Raw genomic sequence first — 21,227 nt, 5'->3', positions numbered from 1 at the left:
TGGGGAAGTAATGGAAAAATACCTAAGACCAGAGGGCTGCATTTTGACTTTCCTGTAAGGAAGTTCATATAAAATTTAGCTGCATTTTTCCAAGGTTCAGGAAAATTTCAGTGTTTCTCCTGTGTCCAACGTGTGATAAAACAGGTTCATGTCATGGACTTAAATTTGTACTTAGCATGTGTTTTTGCTATTTATGTACATAGAAATCGAAAATATTAATCTCTTGCATATATTTGTATGTATTGCATGTATATACATGCAGGTCATCTCCTTCATAAAAAAAATTAATTTTTATATTAATTTTGTTTGTCCACAGCGAAAGTTTCATGCTGTAGATGTGTATAAAGTATATAATCTTACAGCATCTTATTTAATTGAAGATATTTATGAAAACTTCTATCAGTAGAAAAGGTTTAATGCTGGTGAAATTTTCCTTTCTAGTATCTGAGCTGGTTTAAGATATGCATATTCTTTCTGGGCTTTTGGAGTTTTAAATGTCCAGACTTCACTTGAGATTCCTGCAGTTACTACCTCAGAACATTGTGTTGGTATTTGGCATTCAGCAGGCTCTTGGCCCAAGAGATAAAGGTACCTGTTCCCCTAGAACTGTTCAATGCTTCAAGCACAGACGTTTCACAGTTCTGCTAACAATTTAATTTCATATGCAGAGTTAAGCCCAAGAAGTGCTTAGTAGTTTTGATACTTCCAATTTCTAAAGAATATTCAGTTTCTACGCTGGTAGAATTTTTAAAACTGCAGAGAAAAGTTGTTTCGTAGAGGGTTTTTTTGTTTGGCTGGTTTTGTTATGTTTTTTTTTTTTTTTAAATCTGAATCTCAAAAAGGCAAAATATCAACCAAGCCCAGTAGATTTTCTTATTTAACAATTTACTGCTATTTAATAAGAACTCACAGAATAAATAATCTGTTCAATACACTGTGATAAATATATAGATTAATTAGTTTGATTTTACTTTGAATCTTGCATCATCGTACAATATTGTGACGATGAAAATATGGTAATAGGTGACATTTAATTAATCTTCATTATATTTTTAATCATGATATTTTAAAAAAAGTATGGTTAAAGAATACTTAATTGTAAAACATTTTACTGACATAATCTTGAGCAAAGATCGTGTTGAAATATCTGGGAAAAAAGGCCCTAATTTTAATAGTTGAAAAGAGTGGTATTCTTCAGTTGTACAGAAGAATTTTGAAAGCAAATGGAATTTATTTAGACCTTACTGCTAACTGTTGAAATTTAGCCATTGATAAGGACCTTCTCTCAGTCCCATCTTTATATGTCAGCTTGGTGCGGAATTGATTAAAAATGTAAGCGTTTCATAATTGTTTTAATTAATTTGGGAGTTGGACTAGGTAATCTCTAAAGGTCCCTTCCAATCCCTACCATTCTGTGATTCTGTAATTTGTACCATAAAGCTCTTTTTAACAAAGCCATCTTATTTAGCTAACCAGTACGAATTTCTTTTACCTGATTTTATGGCTGTAATTGCTGTATTATACTTGAATACAGTTGTAAATGTTGCTCATGTAATTATTTAACGTATCTTTTAAATCACATTTTTGTGGTTTACCGAGGAAACTGTATTTGTATGCATTACAGAGTTCAAGATCTTAGCAAGAATTGAGACGGGCTCCAAAATCTTTTTGTAAATTCCTAACTTCTGTAAGCACTTTAACTTTTAAATAAACAAAACTTATATTTTCATGGCAAAGAAAAAGAGGAAGGAAAAAGAATTTTAAGATGATGAGGAATTTAAAGAGTAATGCATGAACCTTGTGACAGTAGTAATTTGGAAGAACAGGCCACAGCAGTCAAATGAATGCTACCTGCAAGCAGGAGTGTACCATCAAACATATTTCTCAGTGTCCTCAATTGCACTTGGAAAGTTGACTTGGAAACATAGGATGTGTTTTGAACTTTTAGCTATTTTTCCTAATAGTTTTCTCCATTTTTCATTGGATACCACAGAATTACAAGTTGCATTTGATTCCCTGCGGCAACTAGGTCTTCCCTTCTCCTGCCTTCCTCTAGTATTGTCTTCTTTTGCTTTGGGATCAGTGGCTTGGGCTTTCTAATACTGGAGTATCAACCTTATGTTTTGTGGATGAAGACGGTATTTCACGGTCATAACTACTAGCTGTACATTTAGTGAGCTAAATTCAAATAGACTATTGTCTCTAAATTGTAGGCCATGTGGAGAATATAATTTGTTAGTATTTGTGATTTTCAGCCAGTTGTCTTTTTATTTTGTGCAGGATTTCTCAAATTTTTGTTTTAATTACTTTTGTAATAATTCTTACAATTGATGTTTTTATCCAGTTACAAAAAGTAAACTAGTTTTGGAACAACATATAATGAGCATGTAAATATGTTACTTGGATGTCTACTATGACTTGAAGCAGAATTATGTATCATAATGAGATCTTGTCTTCAAGTGAATGTTTATGATCTTTGGAATGTCTTTTTCAGTCATCAAGAACTTATTTTGTTATTGTGGTGGTTTAGCCTGGTGTCCAACAAGTCATAAAATCACTCCCCCTCCCAAACTGGACAAGAGAGAGAGAAATATAACAAATGGCTTGTGAGTTGAGATAAGGACAGAGAGATCACTTCACAATTAGTGTCACAGGCAAAACAGACTGAAATGTCTGAAAAATAAAGCAATAAAGAATTAAAATATGAAATAAAACCATCTTAAAAACACCTCCCTTCACCTCTCCTCTTCCCAGGACGCCCTTTCCTTCCCCCTCAGCAGCACAGGGGATGGTGGTTGCAGTCAGTTTGTTACAGATGGACTTAGCCACTACTTCTTCTCAGGGGGAGGCCTTCTCACACTTCCCATTGCTACACTGTGGGGTTCTTCCCCACGGGAGACAGTCCCTCGTGAACTCCAGTGTGGGTCCTTCCCATGGGCTGCAGCTCTTCACGAACTGCTCCGGCATGGGGCCTCCCATGGGGGCAGCTCCTGACACGCTACCCCAATGTGGGTCACCCGCTGGGAGAACAGTCCTTCAGGTACTGACTGCTCCGGCCTGAGTCCCTCAGGATCACAAGTCCTGACAGCAAATGTGCTCTGGCATGGGCACCTCTCCCACGGAATCCCAGGTCCTGCCAGGAACTTGCTCCAGGATAAACTTATGGAGTCACAGCCTCCTTCAGGCATCCACCTGCTCCGGTGTGGGGTTCTCTATGGGCTGTCAGTGGGTCTCTGCGCCCTGGTGGCCTCCATGGGCTGCAGGGGCACAGTTGCCTCACCATGGTCCTCACCACAGCGGACAGAGTAGTCTTTCTTTCAGGGCCTAAGCACCCTCCTCTCACTAATTCTCAACTGACCTTGGTGGTCTCACTCCGCGTTGCTCCTGCAATTTAGCAACTGTGCAACAACTTCTTCTCTAATATGTTATTCACAGAGGTATTATCTCCATCACTGGAGGGTGGCCAGTTGGACAGGCCTGAGTCAGCTGCACGGACAACAAGGTTCAACAAAGACAAGTGCAGAGTCCTGCATCTGGGAACAAACAACCACATGTACCATTACAGGCTGGGGATTGACCTGCTCGAGAGCGGTTCTGCAGAGAGCAACCTCGGTGTCATGGTTGATAATAAACTGAAGATGAGCCAGCAAAGTGCCCTCGTGGCTAAGAAGGCCAATGGCAGCCTGGGATGCATCAAGAAGAGCGGGGCCAGCAGGTCAAGGGAGGTTCTTCTCTCCCTCTACTCTGCCCTGGTGAGGCCTTATCTGGAGTCCTGTGTCCAGTTCTGGGCTCCTCAGCTCAAGAGGGACAGAAAACTTCTGGAGAAAGTCCAGCACAGGGCCACCAAGATGATCAGGGGACTGGAACATCTTTCATATGAGGAAAGCTGCGGGAACTGGGGCTGTTTAGTCTGGAGAAGAGGAGATTGAGGGGAGATCTTATTAATATTTACAAATATCTAAATGATGAGTATGAGGGGGTTGGGGCATCCCTTTTTTCTATTGTAGCTAGCAACAGGACAAGGGGTAATGGGATGAAGCTGGAACACAAAAAGTTCCATTTAAACATAAAAAAAACCTGTTTGAGGGTGAAGGAGCAGTGGCACAGGCTGCCCAGAGGGGTTGTGGAGTCTCCTTCCTTGGACATCTTCAAGACCCGCCTGGACATGTTCCTATGCGACCTGATCTAGGTGACCCTGCTTCTGCAGGGGTGTTGGTCTAGATGATCTATCTCTAAAGGTCCCTTCCAACCCCTACCATTCTATGATTCTTATGAATTTGAGGGCTATTTCTGGTCTATATTTTTATCAGTGATCTGGATGCAGGAGTTGAATACACCAGTAGCAATTTGGTGATGATACTAAACTGGGAGGTACTGTCAACTCTCTTGAGGAAAAAGAGGCCTTGCAGTGAGGTCTAGGTATATGGGAGGATTGGGAAATTGTAAATGATTTAACATTAAAAAATTTTACAGGAACAATTTTCATATTCTGCACCAGAGACAGAGCATTGCTGGGCACAAGTATAGATTTGTAGATGAGTGACTGTAGAGCAGCCCTGTAGAAAGGCATCTGGAGTTTCTGATTGACAAGCAGGCTCCATCTGAGTCAGTAGAGTGCCCTGGTAGCCAAGAGAGCAAACCGCAGCCTGGGGTGCGTGAAACAGCAGAACCACCTGGTCAAAAGAGGTGATTATTCTGCATATAATTTAGCAGCCTCATTTTGAGTACTGTGTTCAGTGCTGGGCCCCACAATTTAAGAAGGATGTGAATTAAGAAGCATTTATCAAGAGTGGTCAAACACTGCAACAGGCTTCCCAGAGAGGCGGCCAGCACCCCAAGCCTGTCAGTGTTTGAGACATTTGGACAGTGCCCTTAACAATGTGCTTTAGCTTTTGATCAGCCCTGAGGTGGTCAGCCATTTGGGCTAGATCATCATGTGGGTCCCGTCTAACTGAAGTATTTTCTTCCATTCTAACTGTTTAGAAGTTAGAGACATGCGAGGCTTCCGTGTGGAATATGAAAATACAGAGGCTTCTGAAACTTATACTGACTACAAAAGGTGGACTTTTACATATAAAATTCCTTTTTTAATTTTTATGGCTATTTCTCTAAGGTTGCAGAACATATGTGGCTACAGTATCTGTCTTGTCTTTCCAGTAACTTTTCAAGCTTCATCAGCATTTTACAGAAGGAAAAAAGTATCCATTGTGCAGAATTTCACAACTTTTTTAAAGCTCATTTGTTGTTTATTAAGAAAAGAAATGTGACCTAGTTTAGTAATGGTGCTGAGGAAGGACTGCAGAGTAAGCCCCACAGATACCTATTGTGTTTAGAGTGCCAGCTAGACACTTACTTTACTTGCACTGGTTGCTCACTTTATGCAGAGCTCAGAACGATCTTTGATATCGACTGCTGTATGTCTCCCAGCTGGGGCAGCTGATGAGTTTTGCAGAAATCCTGGAAAAGAAGGATGTGAAGGTGATGAGAGGATATGTGAGGTTTGTAGAGGAAGGAAGATTAGTCACAGGGTCTCGAGACTGGGAAGGCTGAAGCTATTAGAAGTAGTAGAAAATCCATCACAAAGTTGTCATGTAATTTTAGAAATATTGACAGTATGTAGGCACAATATACAGTGGTAACACTGTAGTACTTTTTATGTGCATACAACAACACAGAAGGAGGGATTATCCAAGACTTGATGAGAGCACTTCAAAGAGCACAAGATCATTACCTCTTCACCTTCATTCTCTTCCTTTTCACATCCCACAGTAGCAATTCAGTCTATTGAATAGCAGAAGTATCTAGTTAGCTGTTTCGTGTTATATGTAGAAATGAGTCATTTAACAATTGACACAGCTTTATATATATAGCCTTAAATTAAAGTTCCCAGGAGAGGTAACAGTTTTAAGATGTGCATACAGTTTTATATATTTGTCTATATTTGTACTGCAGAAGGATATGACTTTAGGAACATAGATACCAGATCTGATGAAGAGTGCTTTAGCCACAGATAGATAGAGGCTGAGAAGTGCCGTAGAGACATACTCTTGCTTTAGACATTTCCACCTGTATTTGTTTTGAGCTGACATTGAAGACAGGATGTTGTGGTAGCTGAACCTTCAGTGTAATGTGTTGTGACTGGTCTTAATTTTAAAAAAGCTCACTGTTGATTGTTTTTAAAATTGACATTATTTCTGCTTCTTGCTTCTGTATTGAAACAACTCCAATATAGCCACAAAATACATCTTGAGAAAAATAAAAATTGGAATAACTTCATTCAACTTTGTAAATTTAGCATAATTTTACTTCTGCTACCTTAATCTTCAGTTAATATTTCCTGTAACAGGGCTACATACACTTCAGATTATTTTTTTGTTTGTTTTCATGTACTATTTTAGTGCCTTTTGAGCTCTCTCAGAGAAATGTGAAATTTGTAAGAACAGCATGTACTCATTGTTTTAGCTGATAATACACCTCTGTGAATATGCAGGAAGCATGATCGGGGTAGCAAAATCTCCCACGAATGTGTTTGTGTAGACAGCAAGAATACCTTATTTAGGCTTTAATAAAGACTTGTCATAAATTTCTACAAAATAAGATATTAGCATTTCTACAATATTTGTCATTTACACCATACCAATGTCAAGCTTGAGCCTGTTAGCTAAAACCCGTTAAGAGAATGTTTGTAATGCTTTTTGGAGGTAATTTTTCTAAATGCATAAAAGCCATATAGTAGATCAGTTCTATTACTCTAGAAGTAACCCTTGCAAGTGATTATCATAGCTTTCAAGTAGTAAACATACTACAGTAAACACAATGTATCAGTACTGCTTTAGAAACCATTGATTTGTAGTGGTTTTTATTTGTTACACTAAAATTATTTAAGCTGCAAGTTAACTTTGCTCACTGTATTTTCTACACATTAGTCTCACTTTTTTTTATCTGAAGTGAATGCAGTGTTTACATGTACTTTCCTTGTATTTCTGTGCCTTGTTAATTTAGTATTGTGTTCTTTTTATTACCAATACTAATTTTTGAAGCCATTATGTTATTTGCAAACCTCGTTTCTCATAGTCTTGCCCCAAATAATTTGTAGCCTAAGAAATTAGTGAGGTTGTATGTACTTAATAATTTAATTTTATAACTTTGTATATTTTTTTGTGTGTCATGGTTTAACCTCATCCAGCAAATAAGTGCCATGCAGCAGCTCACTCCCCCAGTGTCCCCCACAAATGTAGAGGAGAGTCCAAAAACAGAACAAAACTCATAGATTGAGATAGGAACAATGTGATAACTAAACCAAAATAAAATAGAATCATAGAATCATAGAATTGTACGGGTTGGAAGGGACCTTTAGAGATCACCTAGTCCAACCTACCTGCAGAAGCAAGTTCACCTAGATCAGGTCGCATAGGAACGTGTCCAAGCGGGTCTTGAAGACCTCTAAGGAAGGAGACTCCACAACCCCTCTGGGCAGCCTGTGCCACTGCTCCTTCACCCTCACAGTGAAACTTTTTTCTTATGTTTAAGTGAAACTTTTTGTGTTCCAGCTTCATCCCATTACCCCTTTCCCTGTTACTATCTACTATAGAAAAAATGGATGTTCCAACCTCCTGACACCCACCCTTTAGATATTTATAAATGTTAATAAGATCTCCCCTCAATCTCCTCTTCTCCAGACTAAACAGCCCCAGTTCCCGCAGCCTTTCCTCATATGAAAGATGTTCCAGTCCCCTGATCATCTTGGTGGCCCTGCGCTGGACTCTCTCCAGCACTTCCCTGTCCCTCTTGAGCTGAGGAGCCCAGAACTGGGCACAGGACTCCAGATGAGGCCTCACCAGGGCAGAGTAGAGAGGGAGAAGAACCTCCCTTGACCTGCTGGCCACACTCTTCTTGATGCATCCCAGGATGCCATTTGCCTTCTTGGCCACGAGGGCACATTGCTGGCTCATATTTAGCTTATTATCAATCAGGACTCCCAGGTCTCTCTCTGCAGAGCTGCTCACTGGTGCGTGGGATTGTTCATTCCCAGATGCAGGACTCTGCACTTGTCTTTTGTTGAACCTCATGAGGTTCCTCTTTGCCTCTATTACTAATAGTAATAATAATTAGGAATATAACAAAAAGAGAGAAACAAACCCCATGCAAACACAAGTACTGCCCAGTGCAATTGCTCACCCCCTTGCTGGCAGGGAAGGGTGAGAAACAGAAAAGTACAAGCACTGCTCAGCAATAACCAAAATATTTCTGGGTTATTAACATTCTTTTAGTCATAAACCCCAAAGGGTTTACAGACGTGGGTTTTTGTGGATTGTAAAGTTGTTGTTTACTGGACAAGAATTCTAGTTATTTTGATTTTTTTTAGATTTTCATCCAGTTGTAAAAATTTATGTGCACCACCACATTTTATTTGCACAAGACTGGAGTAGTGTTGTATTTTTTAGACAGTGTGTTTAATACTTCCTGCATTTTTTGCTTCAGAAAAGTTGCAGTAAAATATCTGTTTATTCTGTCTTCAGAGCAAGTTCATAGGCACTTGGATCAGCATGAGGTGAAATACTTGCAGTTTGCTTTCCGTTGGATGAATAACTTGCTGATGAGAGAAGTCCCTTTACGGTGTACCATCAGGTTATGGGACACATACCAAGTAAGTACTTTTTAAAATCTCTGTAAGTCTGAAAATGTGTTTTGGACATTCGAGTATGTTAGTGTATGTTTTTTTCTTGAACTTTTTGTTTTAGAGAATGAGCATAGTAAGAGAAAAAGCCTTCAGTGGGTATTACTACTTAGAAAAACAGAATGTCTTAAGCCTTCTTGCCCTTCAAAACCCAGCACTTGATGTAATGATAGTTTATAGCTCTAAAGCGAACACTCACTCAGAGCATGGGTTAATGTTAATACTCCCTTTTGTATCTTCAGAGAAGCAAAACATTGCATTGTGCTTAATCAAAACTTATGTTACTCATGACCTCTAGTTGAGATAATTATTTTCCTTAGTTACTTGCTTTACTGTCGAGAGAAGGAATTAATATCAGAGAAAAACTTTATCTGTTCTTAGTTGCCTTACTTGATATTCCTGTAGTTTCTGGATCAAATTTTTCCTATATGTTTAAACAATGTATCCTTGTCTATCTGTTGTTAGGAAAAAACAGGAAAAAAGTTAAAATATTTTAAATTCCATGATGATTTTCAATTGAATTTGTTCAGTAAATATGAAAACAACTCATAATTTATCTCCTAAAAAGATGTGACCAAAAAAGATGTGATATACTGCAAGATTTTTTTGGTTGTTCATCTTCAGTAAATTTCTGAATTGAATTTCTCTTCTTTCCATCTGGAGTCCTTTTAACTCCTCATCTCATTATAACATCTATTATTCATTTTAATATCTATTGTTACCTGGCAAATTCTTCAAGTGGAAGTTATTTGTTCTTTATAAGGTCTTTTTGATAAACTGAATGAGTAAACTATTTAAATGTTTCATTGTAGCTAGTTTCTATCATTTTTAATAACTTTTAATGCTATTACTGCAACATTTCTAACTCATGAAGATTTTTTTACTGTGCTAACTCTAGCACTGCATTTGGTACTTGGTTATTAGTCCTATCAATGTGCTAAAATCATGTAAATATCTTCATTGTTTCAGCTAACCACCTATATATGCCCAAGAAATAGCTGGTTTTGCTAAAACTTCACTTTAAGATCATTTGTGAGCTTTGACTCTTCGATAAGGTTGAGAAATTTCTTCTGTAGACCAAGCAATGTGGTTAGTCTCTCAAACTAAGTGTTGCCATGCAGAAAGGAACCTTTTCTGACTGCTCGCCAATAGACAGCTCTCAAGTTACACTTCAGTGGGATCTTCATCTATAATCTGTGGTTCTGATTTTTTTAAACTCTGATTCTGATCTAGTTCCCTAGGATATTTAAAAGCTTAATACTTATGTATTTATATGAGACTTCCAAGTGTATCTTTCATTTAAAAGTTTCTTATTCTCGAATACCTAAATACCTTATTCCTAGAGTAGTATTTTTGTGTATTAAACACATTTAAGGGGTAATTCTGTGTTTTGTCTCAGCAGATGCAGCAGATCTATGTTGTTTTCTAGCTTTTATTATTTAGTAGACTGTTCTGTATGCATTTCTTGGTGAATAGTGTATTTAAAACTCATTAAAAATATCTTAATATAGACAGTCAGCTATGTTACCAACTCTTTTTCTGAAACAACCTTGAGCAATTCCCATGAGTTGCTTGTTAGATTTCAGTTGTGCTTCTACAAAACTTATTATCACCTTGTATTATGAACCTTATCGAGCTGATAATATGGCTGAGTGCATCAAACGTACAAGAACTGGTAAAGTTTCTGCAGAGTTTCTGCTAGTGTATTAAGCAATCAAATTCTAGATTTTTACACAAATAACTTGTCACCAAGTAAATCCATTGCATATGATTTCTAAGTTTTCAGTAACTGTTATTTCAGTGGTGCTGCTTTCCAAATGGAAAACACTTTAGAGATGGAATTTGTTCCGTTAGTTTTATCTTCTGATTGATGTTTTTCCTTGTAAAGCCTGCATTGGCCAAAATGTCATTTAGACAGACATTGATGAATTCAGAAGGTCTAGCTGTGGATGAACCTGTGGTGTTGGATTTGAAAGAAAGATATAAGATTAATAAAGGCAGAAATATAATAGGAGATCTTGTTTTGGAAATAAATTTGACTTTCCAGATACAGGTGGATCTATCCTCCTAATATTTATAAGGCACTGTTTACAGGCAGCTCTAGTCCCAGTGCGTGGCATGATTTGGGAATGGCATAGCAGTGATGACAGAGGAGAATCAGGGTAGGTGAGACAGTCAGATTTCTTCATGTGCAAGGAATGGACTGTTGGATTCCTTCATATCTGCAGGAAATGAGGAAGCCAGAATGCATCACCCAGTGCAGAAGTCTAGGGGTGATGGTGGATGGCTTCCCTCTCCTCCCAAGGGTTAAAGTGGTCTCCTGAAAGAGAGGATCCCACTGCTGATGTTTTCACAGGAAAAAGTGTTTTGTCGTGTCTTCATCTGTCCCCATCTGTCTTGTCTTGCTGAGTTTCCTGTTTTTCTCTGTTTAAAGTGGAAAGAGAAATATTGTACTGCCTCCAGGTTAAATTCCAGTTTGGTCATTTTCAGAGCAGACCCCATTTTCTCATGACGTGCAACAAATGGTTTTCAGGGGCATGACAGACTTAAATAGTCTGGTATTATATATTTCTTAGTTTGATAGATAACTGTTGTTGTCTGGAGTTGTCAGAAGAGTATCCTATCTGTCAAAATTTGTTGCAGTTGTTCCATTGACTTTGGTGAGAGTAGCATTAGAAACTTGAATGATGTCCACCTCTGTCTTGATGCATACAGTACCAAAGGTATTCTAGCTGGTGTCATGTTTTCCATGTAGTATAATTTAGGCTCTGTGAAGTAAATTGTTGAACATATAATCCAAAATACCTGTACTGGAGCTAGCTAGAGTTGAGGAGAGAAATTTCGAAAGGTTCACAAATTCTCATTGCAGTAAATACTCTGGTATTCTGTAACTGTATCTACGAAACCCACTAAAATATACTACTGACTTCTGTAGCAGAGCTTTGCTAGAAACACTGAAGACATTATGCATCTTTCTTTCAAAGGATATGTTGTGAGACCTTCTTAGCTATAAATATTTGGGTTTGTTTATTCTTTAACCTGCATTTTAACGATTCAAAATACATTTTAATGAAAGTGAATGATCCTACTTTTTCACTAGATGTGGGGTTTGCTATTGTGGATTTGTTTGGTTGATTTTTTTTTTCTCTTTGTGTGTTTTTTTTCCTTAAATATTCATGCTGTAAATACTCTGTGGAGAAAAAAAAAAAAAAGCTTGTTATGTGGTGTGTAAGATATTTGAATTTGAAATCTGTAGAACTGATTAATATGAATGTTCATAGACTTTGTCAAATATGAGAGATTCTACAAACCAAAATAACGTGACATAAGACCTCAATTTTGTCTTTTTATTATCTCTCGCCTTTTAATCTTATCTTTTGTCCTTTTTTGGCATAAAGGATTGGTAAAATGAGATAGCGTGTTGACTGACTTATTCAGGATATGTTAGTGTTTAACATATTTCTATGAACTTATGAAATGCAAGTTAGTTTTATATTTGTTCCTTACTACAGGGGCATTTTGATACTAAAGATTGCTTTGTGTATTTGAAGCTGACTTCTAACTCCAGCTTAAAAGATTCATCATATTGTATTAGAAATGGTGAGGATGTTTCCATGCTCAGCCTCTGTGCTGTCCTACTCTAGGTAAATATTTTAAATGTTTATCATAAAAACCTCAGAAAATATGCTTCCTTCATTTTAAAACATTTAAATGAAGTTTATATCAAGTTTTTATTTATCTTATTTCTTAAAGTGTGGGTTGTCCTTGAAGCACTTTTAAGATCCACTGTGTTTATGTAACTGCATAATTCTCTGTTGGGGAGGAGGAAGCAATGCCATTAGTGTGATGGCATCTGCTCTAAACTCTTCACCATTGACTAGAAATGGTAATACAGGTCTTGAATGTCAGTGGTTATACTTAGAGTATACTAACTTAGAGTATAGTAACTTATACTTAGTTTAGTTTTAACTTTCAGTATTTCTAAACTGCTTAAATATTGAGTGCAAAAGTACATTCAATTTCTGGGCAGTTTGGAGCTGGAAGGAAGCCTTTAACAATGCTATCACATTATCCTGGAACAAAATGACGTGGTGTTTTATTGCAGTTTGAAATAGGATGAGAATTTTCATTGTCATATAAGTACTTGATTTTATTTGCTTTTCATGTAGAATGGAATGCATGTACTTTTCATTACAGTGTTTTCCTTCTGATCTGATACTCTTGCGCATATTACCTTTTTTGTTCTCTTTTATGCAGCAATTTCTCTGTGTAAGTAACTCTGTAGTAGTACATAATTTGCAGCGACACCGACACAACTTCCATAGCTAAAAACTTGCTCAGAAAAAAGAAAAACAAAAAAGAAAAAGAATGTAGCAACTAAGTATATTAGTTTCAATTTTGACTGCTTGGTGCCAAATATTATGTGAAAGCTTAGGGTTCAATTGTACGGTCTTAATATTTTCTCTTTCCAGGAAGCCTGTTTGTTCAGTATCACACAGCTGATGTCTGTATTGCCAGCTCGCCAACAGGCAGTTGTTGTTGCAATGAGTTACATACTCAGACTCATTGGATACACCACAAGACAAGTGGATGAGATAGGTACTGTTTACAATGCTCTGGTGTCCACCTCTACAGCTTTATTCTTGTGCGAGGAGTATTACTGAGATATGTTAAGGCTTACAAAAAGGGTATAAGAAAAAGCAAATAATTACAGAGATAAAATTTTACAATACTGATGAGTTGATTTACTGTCTCACTGCTGAAATATTTTTTTCTTCTAGTTCCTGTTAACCTCACTGCTCCTTGGCAGTATCTGTTAGTTTTCTTCAGATTAGGCCACTGAAGGGGCTGATGAGTACCATAGGCAGTGTGAGGGAGAGAGGACGAGGGAGCAGAACTGTGAATTGAACCCTAGTGTTTAAATCAGTATAATTGCTTGTTCTTTTCCAGCTTATTTGCTGTTTTTTGCTAAGAAGATTTTCTTTCCTATTATATAGTACATTTGTCAGGTTGCATGCCTTAGACAAGCTACAGTAGACAAATTACATGCTCAAAATAAATATCAATTCACTTTTTCTTGAAAGTGTGTGTCTTCATTAGACCAACTATTATCACACGTACTTTCCAGACTGTTCTCAGTGATGGCCAATGATAGGACAAGGGGCAACGGGTACAAGCTGGAACATAAGAAGTTCTAAAGAAATATAAGGAAAAACTTCTTCATTGTGAGGATGAGGGAGAATTGGAACAGGCTGCCCAGATGGATTGTGGTGTCTCCTTCTCTGGAGACATTCAAAACCCATCTGGATGAATTCTTGTGTGACCTACTCTAGGTGGTCCTGCTCTGGCAGGGGTCTTGGACTAGATGATCTTTCAAGGTCCCTTCCAACCCTTGAGATTCTGACCAGCCATTTATATCCCTTCCTTCCTCAAGGAGGGTTGAAGTTTATTTTCCCTCTCTGACAATGTTCATTTTTATCATCATGTAACTCATGCTGGACTTCATATACTGTATTGACCAATATGGTACCAGACATCTTTGTTTGCCATTGATTTGTTTGTTTGTTGAATTTATGTAGCTCATTACTAGCTTTTGATAAAGAGGGTTTTATTTAAAAGTAGATATCCAATGTTGTGTTTTAATAAACAACATTGGTATGATTTTCCAGAAATGCTGAGGACCCAAAAATCTTATTGAAGCTCATAAAAAACTACAGAAGTGTAGATTTACTGTTTAAATGGAAAAGCAGAGGTCTAACTCTAGAGACATATTAAAATAAAAATTTGGTTACAGAAATTTTACCAACACTATCTCCTGCCAAAAAAAAAAAAAAAAACCAAAAAACAAAAAAGAAAGAGAGAAAATGGGAGGTGAGAGAGAAAGTTTGCATGCAATAATGTTATTTGTCTGGCTGTCAAGAAATGTTTGCAAATGCAGTTTGAGTTGTTTTATGTTTCCATTTTTTTCATAGGCACAATCAGATTTTGATTCTCTGAACATGAGAATGACTTGTCTGGTTTTCAGTAGAGTTGTCTTGTGATTACTATTTATTTATTTTTAAAAAATCAATTAAAGATGAAATGGGAGTGCATTTCTCAACAGACACTGGAACAGCTATACAGGAGAGATATTATTACTACTCTGGTCTCAATCAGAACCTTAATCCATCTGAGACGAGAGACTCAAAATACATCTACAGAAAGCAAATTTCAATCTTTATTATGTCTCTGTTAGGCATTTTTTTAAAAGCCTGTTGGATGCTTTAAAATATGTATAGAACTGTTTTAAAATACACTATTTAAAGTATCAGTGGCAGTAATTTTTTTTTAGTTTCTTTATGCACTGTGAAAAGAAATTCTCATTTGATTTAACAAAATAATATTTTAATTCACTTTCTCTATTTCTTTGATTACGATAAATTCTGTCAAATGATTCTTTTCCCCTTTTTTTCCCATCACCTGTTTCAAAACTGCTATCTCTGAATGCAGTCACTAGAAGCTGAAAATATCTGTACTCACAGAAGCCATTTCATGCATATTTTGTGCTTAGCTTTCTTCTCTGTAGTCTTCATAGTTTTACTATACATTTTATTTGTCATAGGCTAAATGGAAACTTCTTCAAGAGATGAGCACACCATGGATTCATACAGTGAGATGAAATTGCTTTCGATTTCTTTATTTCTGTATTTATAATTTCTGATGCCTTTTCTCTTATTCAGTATGAGTGCTTTCAGGTAACTGTAGTTAGACCAGCTTGTCTATCTTAGTGGTTAATGTCAAGGACAACATCAGGTGTGTATGCTTTGCAATGTTTTTCCTTCTATATGAATATCCAGACTGAATTCCATTTGCTATTTTATTATTCAGTGATATGAGAGTTTTCTGCAATTTTTGCAGACAGATATATTTTTTTTAACCAGTAAAAGCTGTCTTGAATAATTTTACATCTCTACCAAACTATTCTTTTTCAAGACCACTTAGTAATTTGGTGAGAAACACAGATCCTATTCTGTTATTTACGTCCTTTGAATTCATGAACACTTTCTTGTTCCACAACTTAATTTTAGAGTATTGCTTAGTGACCTTGTTAAAAGTGTCTGGACCTCTGAATATTTAATATCCAATTACTAACACATGGTTAGGATCACATTTTTACAATTTCTAGGCATTTGTCAATTTGATTGAAACTGGCCAGTGGGTTAAATGTTTCTGGAGCAGGGGTGACAGGCGTAGTGAGAGATAACCTTTCCTGCCCAGACGTAAAATGTGAATATGAAAGTTTAATTTCCATAGGAAATAAAGGTGAAAATACTCTGTGACTTGTAGTGGCTCTTCTTGTCCCCTTGCCATATACCATCGGAGGAACCAACTCTTGGATTAAAAAGTACCTGTGGCCTCTGGAGCCAGTACTTGGGTCTTACCTCTCCATTTGATTCTCTCACCTCTTGTTTTCTCTTGGGCAGTTTTTTACTTGGCTTCCTACCTAAGAGCTGGAATTAATTATCCCAGCCTTCATCTCACCCACTTTCACTATAATTCACTAAAACCTGTTCACATTGTTTTCTTTAAAAGTAAATCTAAGAGTATGATTTAAATGGACTTTAGTTCTTGAACATCGTAGGAAGATACGAACATGTGAGAAAAGTACTTTTACTTGTAAGATTATGCAATCTAAACATGTTCCTGATTAAACAAAACATCCTTATTCTAACTGTACATTTATTTGGAAGTTTGATCCTTTTGTGTTCAGCAAGTCAGTGTTCTCACTTATGTCAATAGGCTCCAGTTACATAAAACTTCCCTTCAGCTTAAGCAACTGAAAAGTTTTTATACTGCTTGAACCTTAGTCAGGCAACCGTCATCACCTTCTACCACATGGATAGTTATCTTCTGGATTAACTTTGTTGCCAAGGCAACCTCCCATTGTTTGTGCTCATTAGGACTTTATTGTGGCAGGCAATTATATTTTGGTGACATAGCACTAAAGTCAGTGACCTCTTACTGTTTATCTTGTGCTAACCGCAATCTGAAGTAACATAAAACTCAAAGAAAAGAAGGTAAGAATGTTAGCCAAAAAAAGAATCAGGCTGCTTTGTCTTGAACTTTATGTACAATCTTTAATGTACATGAGAACTATGTGCACAGTAGAGAAAAACAATTTGAAAAATTGGTTATTGAGAAAGAATTCAGCTTTTCAATGTGACCTTAAAATACACACATTCACATTTATATAAGGTCTCAGGTTTTCTCCTAGAAAGGAGGAAAAGCAAATGCTATTTGTAGAATTATAATGATGTGTATATACAATTGGTACTCTCTTGTTGATATTCCAGATCTAGTTTGTCAGTTTTCCCTATTTACTTTGCAATTTCTTATTGAGAGACAGAGTTCCCAAATGCCCAGTGAAAGCAGACTAATTAGGTCCTTATTTTGAGCTGGACCACTGCCTTTCAGAGGGCAGGATGCACATTCATATCCCAAACTGGGATCTGCAGTTATGTATCTTCACCTTCCTCCACCCTGTCATGTGTGTTTTACCTTAACAATTATTTTTTTAAACAGTTGCTTACTCCATCAAATAAAATCAGCTTTATAGCTGTGCCAGCCCGTTACCTCTCTTAATTGGTATGTTAGCCATATCACTTAATAAATCTCATCTGCTTAGCCCTTCCTTTTTTCACATTGTCTTGACCTTGCAGAAAGAATCACTTTTGGCACTTTCTGTATCTCCACTTAATTCTGTGGTACAACAGAGCAGATTGAGGACCATGGCAGATATCAAGTGTCATGATTTAGGCCCAGCCAGGAACAAAGAACCTCGATCAGCCACTCTCACCCTTCCCCTTCCAAGTGGGAAGTACCAAAGACTTTTGGAAATCACTAAGGACAGAGAGGGCTCACTCAAAGGGGCAAAAGAGATGAGATTACTTGACTTGGGTAGAAAACAAAACTTCATCCACCACCAACCAAAACCAACAGAAATACTCAACCAAAACCAATGTAGAGTGATGATGAGGGATATGACCAGCCCTTTAAAATCCCTTTCCCCCCACCCCTCTCCTCTTCCTGGGCTCATGTACCTGATCCTGATATGTTTATCTCCTCCCCTATGAATGGTGCAAGGAGGAAGGGAATGGAACTTTCAGTCAGTCCTACTCCAATGGCTCCTGCTGCTTGTCTTGCTTCAAGGCAGATGGACTCCTCACCAGTCCCTCCTGCTCCACCATGGGGTCCCTCACACTCTAGGCAGCCCTGCACAGGCCACTGCAGTGTGCATTCATCTCGAGGGTTGCAGCTCCACTCTGCTGCCTCTGGCACAAGATTTGCAACAATGACCTGCTCTGGCACGAGGTCTTCTCAGAGCTGGGGATGACTACCAGTCCCACCATTGCTTTCCGTGGGTTGCAGCGGGACATCTTGCTCTGTTGCCATGGACTGCAAGGGGGTCTCTGGCTCTGCACTCCTCCTCCCTTGCTGACTGCTGTGTCCATGTGATCGCCTCCATCTTGTGCCAGCCTTCCACCTCCTCCTACACACTACAAATTTCTGTTCTTAAATGGTGGTGGCACAGGTGCCAGATTGGCCTGGCAAGGCTGGAAGTGGGTCTGACTCAGATCTGGAGGAAGTTTCAGGAGCTATTTATTGGCACTGTTGTCCCTTCCTCCTGTTACCAAGCAAAAATGGCTCCATACAAATCTATCACATTAGGTTGCGTCTTGAGAGTGTTTATCTGAACTCCACGATCTATTCAGTTACATTAATGATTATAAAACTGACAGTACCTATCTGTATGGGATGCTTAAATATAACTCCCCATAAAAGTCGAAGTTATCATCTATCACAAATGAATGCATTTGAATGTACATAGGAATTCCTAGATTTAGAGATCTGATGGATCTGAAGCTCTGAGGGGCCAAGTCTTTGGCCTTCCTATATGTGAGCTGACTGAACAGTGGAAGTGGTGTTCAGTTTGAGATATAAACACAAAAATATAGGTGTCTTACTGTAAGTTTGTGTGTTTGTGTATTACTGTGTCAGGTATCTAAGCTTCCATGATAGCTGATGGAGACCTAGTAAATATACTCAGAGGATCCTAGAGAGAGATTAGTTATGGCTTAGAGTGACGGATCAGCTGAATCCCTTTTTAGACTCCATTGAACATATTGACTACATCATCTTTACCGGTGTATCTTAAATACACAGCATGCTCGTTGACATTTACATTTAGAGATTGATTTCTAAACTGAAGTTCTCCAAGTTTCTACGAAAAGTGAGTTAAATTTCCTTTCATAATATTCAAAAGGACTTCTTTATCATGTGAAATTCTGGGCCACTAGGTCAACTGTTTTTAAGTTAAGTGGATTGCAAGTGTGTTGATGGTTTTTGTCCATTTATCTTTGGTAGCTTCCATTGGCATGAGGGAGGATTCACTGTGGAAAATAAAAGAAGGAAAAAGATGTGTTGCCATGCGATTTTATGAGGAAGGTATTTAGGCATGCAAAAAACGTGCAAAATCAAAACTCAGTGATATGCATAAGGAAGCCTGTAGGTTTTACTAGATCCAGGTTCTTAAGACAGCTTCCAGTACTATTGAAATAGATGGTAATTTTTCTGTGGCTAAATGGAAGTTAATTATGAATGCAGAGAGAGTGGGATAAAGTACTTTTTCTTATGCTTAAAGAATGTGAGTAATCTCATTGATTTAAATAGAAGAACTCGTGAATTTAGTTAATTAAGCATGTACTTTAAAGGGCTTTATTGATCAGGATCTTGATGCATGACTCTATAGAATGATACCAGAATATTAGATACTGTCTAGAAAATATTTTGTTTTGCTTTAGCTGCTTTTGAAGTAGTCAGTGCTTCTAGAAGGCGACTTTATTAAAATTAATATTGTTCTTAAGGACCGAAGTCTGAAAGAGAATCATGTTGCTATGCAAGAAGAGAAAGGAAAATTTCCTCTCTTGTATCCATACGCTCTTTAATTTTATGCATCTTTTAGATTCTATACACATCAGACTTTCATAACATTTTTCTGTAATTTCAAAGGTAGTTTAAAAATTAGTATCTCTAGTTCCCATGTGTTCCCTTAGTCTCTGAATTACATGTATATTCATAAAATTCCTCAGCAGTGCACAGTGAGAGGACAAGAAGTAATGGGCACAAACTTGAAACACATACAATTCTGTCTGAACACAAGAAAACACTTTTTACCTGTGAAGATAATGAGAGACTGGTGTATGTTGCCTAATTTATAGAGTTTCCATCCTTGATCATATTCTGAAGCCAACTGGACGTGGTTCTAGGCAACCTGGTCTAGGTGATCGTGCTTTAGCAGAGAGATTAGACTGGATGATCTTAGATGATCTCAAGACATCCTTTCCAACTTAGTTCTGTGGTTTATATTAGATATAATTCAAATTAGGATTTAAAAGAGTAACTGGTTCACATGCTTCATATCTGTTTTGCCTATGCAAATTGGATAGTAGGAACTGAGAATTTATCAAATGCTTTTCCAAATGTGAATTTTCTTGCAAAGGATGAATGGTAAGTGTCCACATTTTCTGCTTGAGACATCTAAATAAAGCAAACATTAACACATATTTCTGCCTTTGCTTCCCTGTACACTGTTATCCATTTGTACAACTTTCTTTACACTGATCTCATATTTTCCTGCCCCACCATGAGATCAATCATCTGTAATGGCGAAGGCAAATGTCCTTCTGGTGAGCAAGCTGTGAGAGGCTTCCTGGCACAAGAAACAGTCCATCTTCACTGTGATTTCACTATTGCTTTGAGATGCTATAACTTCTCTCAGTTGGGTAAATTTTCACCTAGATAAGTCTAATGATCTGATTCCTTACATGACTACATAACTCTTTAGGTTGTCATGAATGAAATCATGTTAAGTACATGTGTCATGGTTTAGGCCCATCAGGGAACAAAGGCCACGATTAGCCTCGAGGATTGCTCAAGGGCAGGGAGGGCTTAATTGCCGCTTAAGGTTCAGGACAAAAACAGACCAGGCCACTCGGTTTGGGGAAGAAAACAGAAAATAATTTAACGCAACATCAACTAAAACATACCCCCAAAAAACCCAAAACATAACCAAAATGAAACAACACAGAGTAATACATCAATGAAGAGTCCAACCAGCCTTTTTAAGAACACCTTCTTGCCACCCCTCCCCTCTTCCCGGGCTCAGAGCCCTGATCCCAGGGTTTTTACCTTGCCCCCCCCGAACGGTTCGGGGGGGCAGGCAGTGGAGGTCTCAGTCAGTCTGCTCCCAATAGCTTCTGCTGTTTGTCCCTCCTTCTCTACCTATGGAGATGTGAGCAAAACTCTTTAGGCTATCTACCTCATGCTTGTAGGCACAACAGCTAATTGTCAGAGCAAGGATGCCGATGTAGAAGTGAAGTATTATCAAGCACGATTCAAATACAAGACACTTCAGCATGGCATTAAATAACTTCCCATTACGTAGCAAATAGATTATTGTAGGTGTTCCTTAAACTCATCTTTTCATTCTACTTACAAATTTATTTTTCCT

At 37.7% G+C, this 21,227-nt stretch overlaps 1 protein-coding gene across 2 annotated transcripts in view; it reads left to right on the top strand.

The window, feature by feature from the left end:
- Positions 1-21,227, top strand: part of TBC1D22A (TBC1 domain family member 22A) — a 175,131-nt gene that overhangs the window by 86,653 nt on the left and 67,251 nt on the right. For both annotated transcript variants that reach the window (XM_062018451.1, XM_062018444.1), the window contains exon 11: positions 8,520-8,647. In XM_062018451.1, the coding sequence (XP_061874435.1) occupies positions 8,520-8,647 (128 nt within the window). The remainder of the gene's footprint in view (positions 1-8,519; positions 8,648-21,227) is intronic.

The sequence above is a fragment of the Colius striatus genome, chromosome 1 (assembly GCF_028858725.1).
Source record: "Colius striatus isolate bColStr4 chromosome 1, bColStr4.1.hap1, whole genome shotgun sequence".
Taxonomy (NCBI): Eukaryota; Metazoa; Chordata; class Aves; order Coliiformes; family Coliidae; genus Colius; species Colius striatus.
Note: the sequence above shows the minus strand (reverse complement) of the source record. Positions and strands in the feature narration are given on the sequence as shown.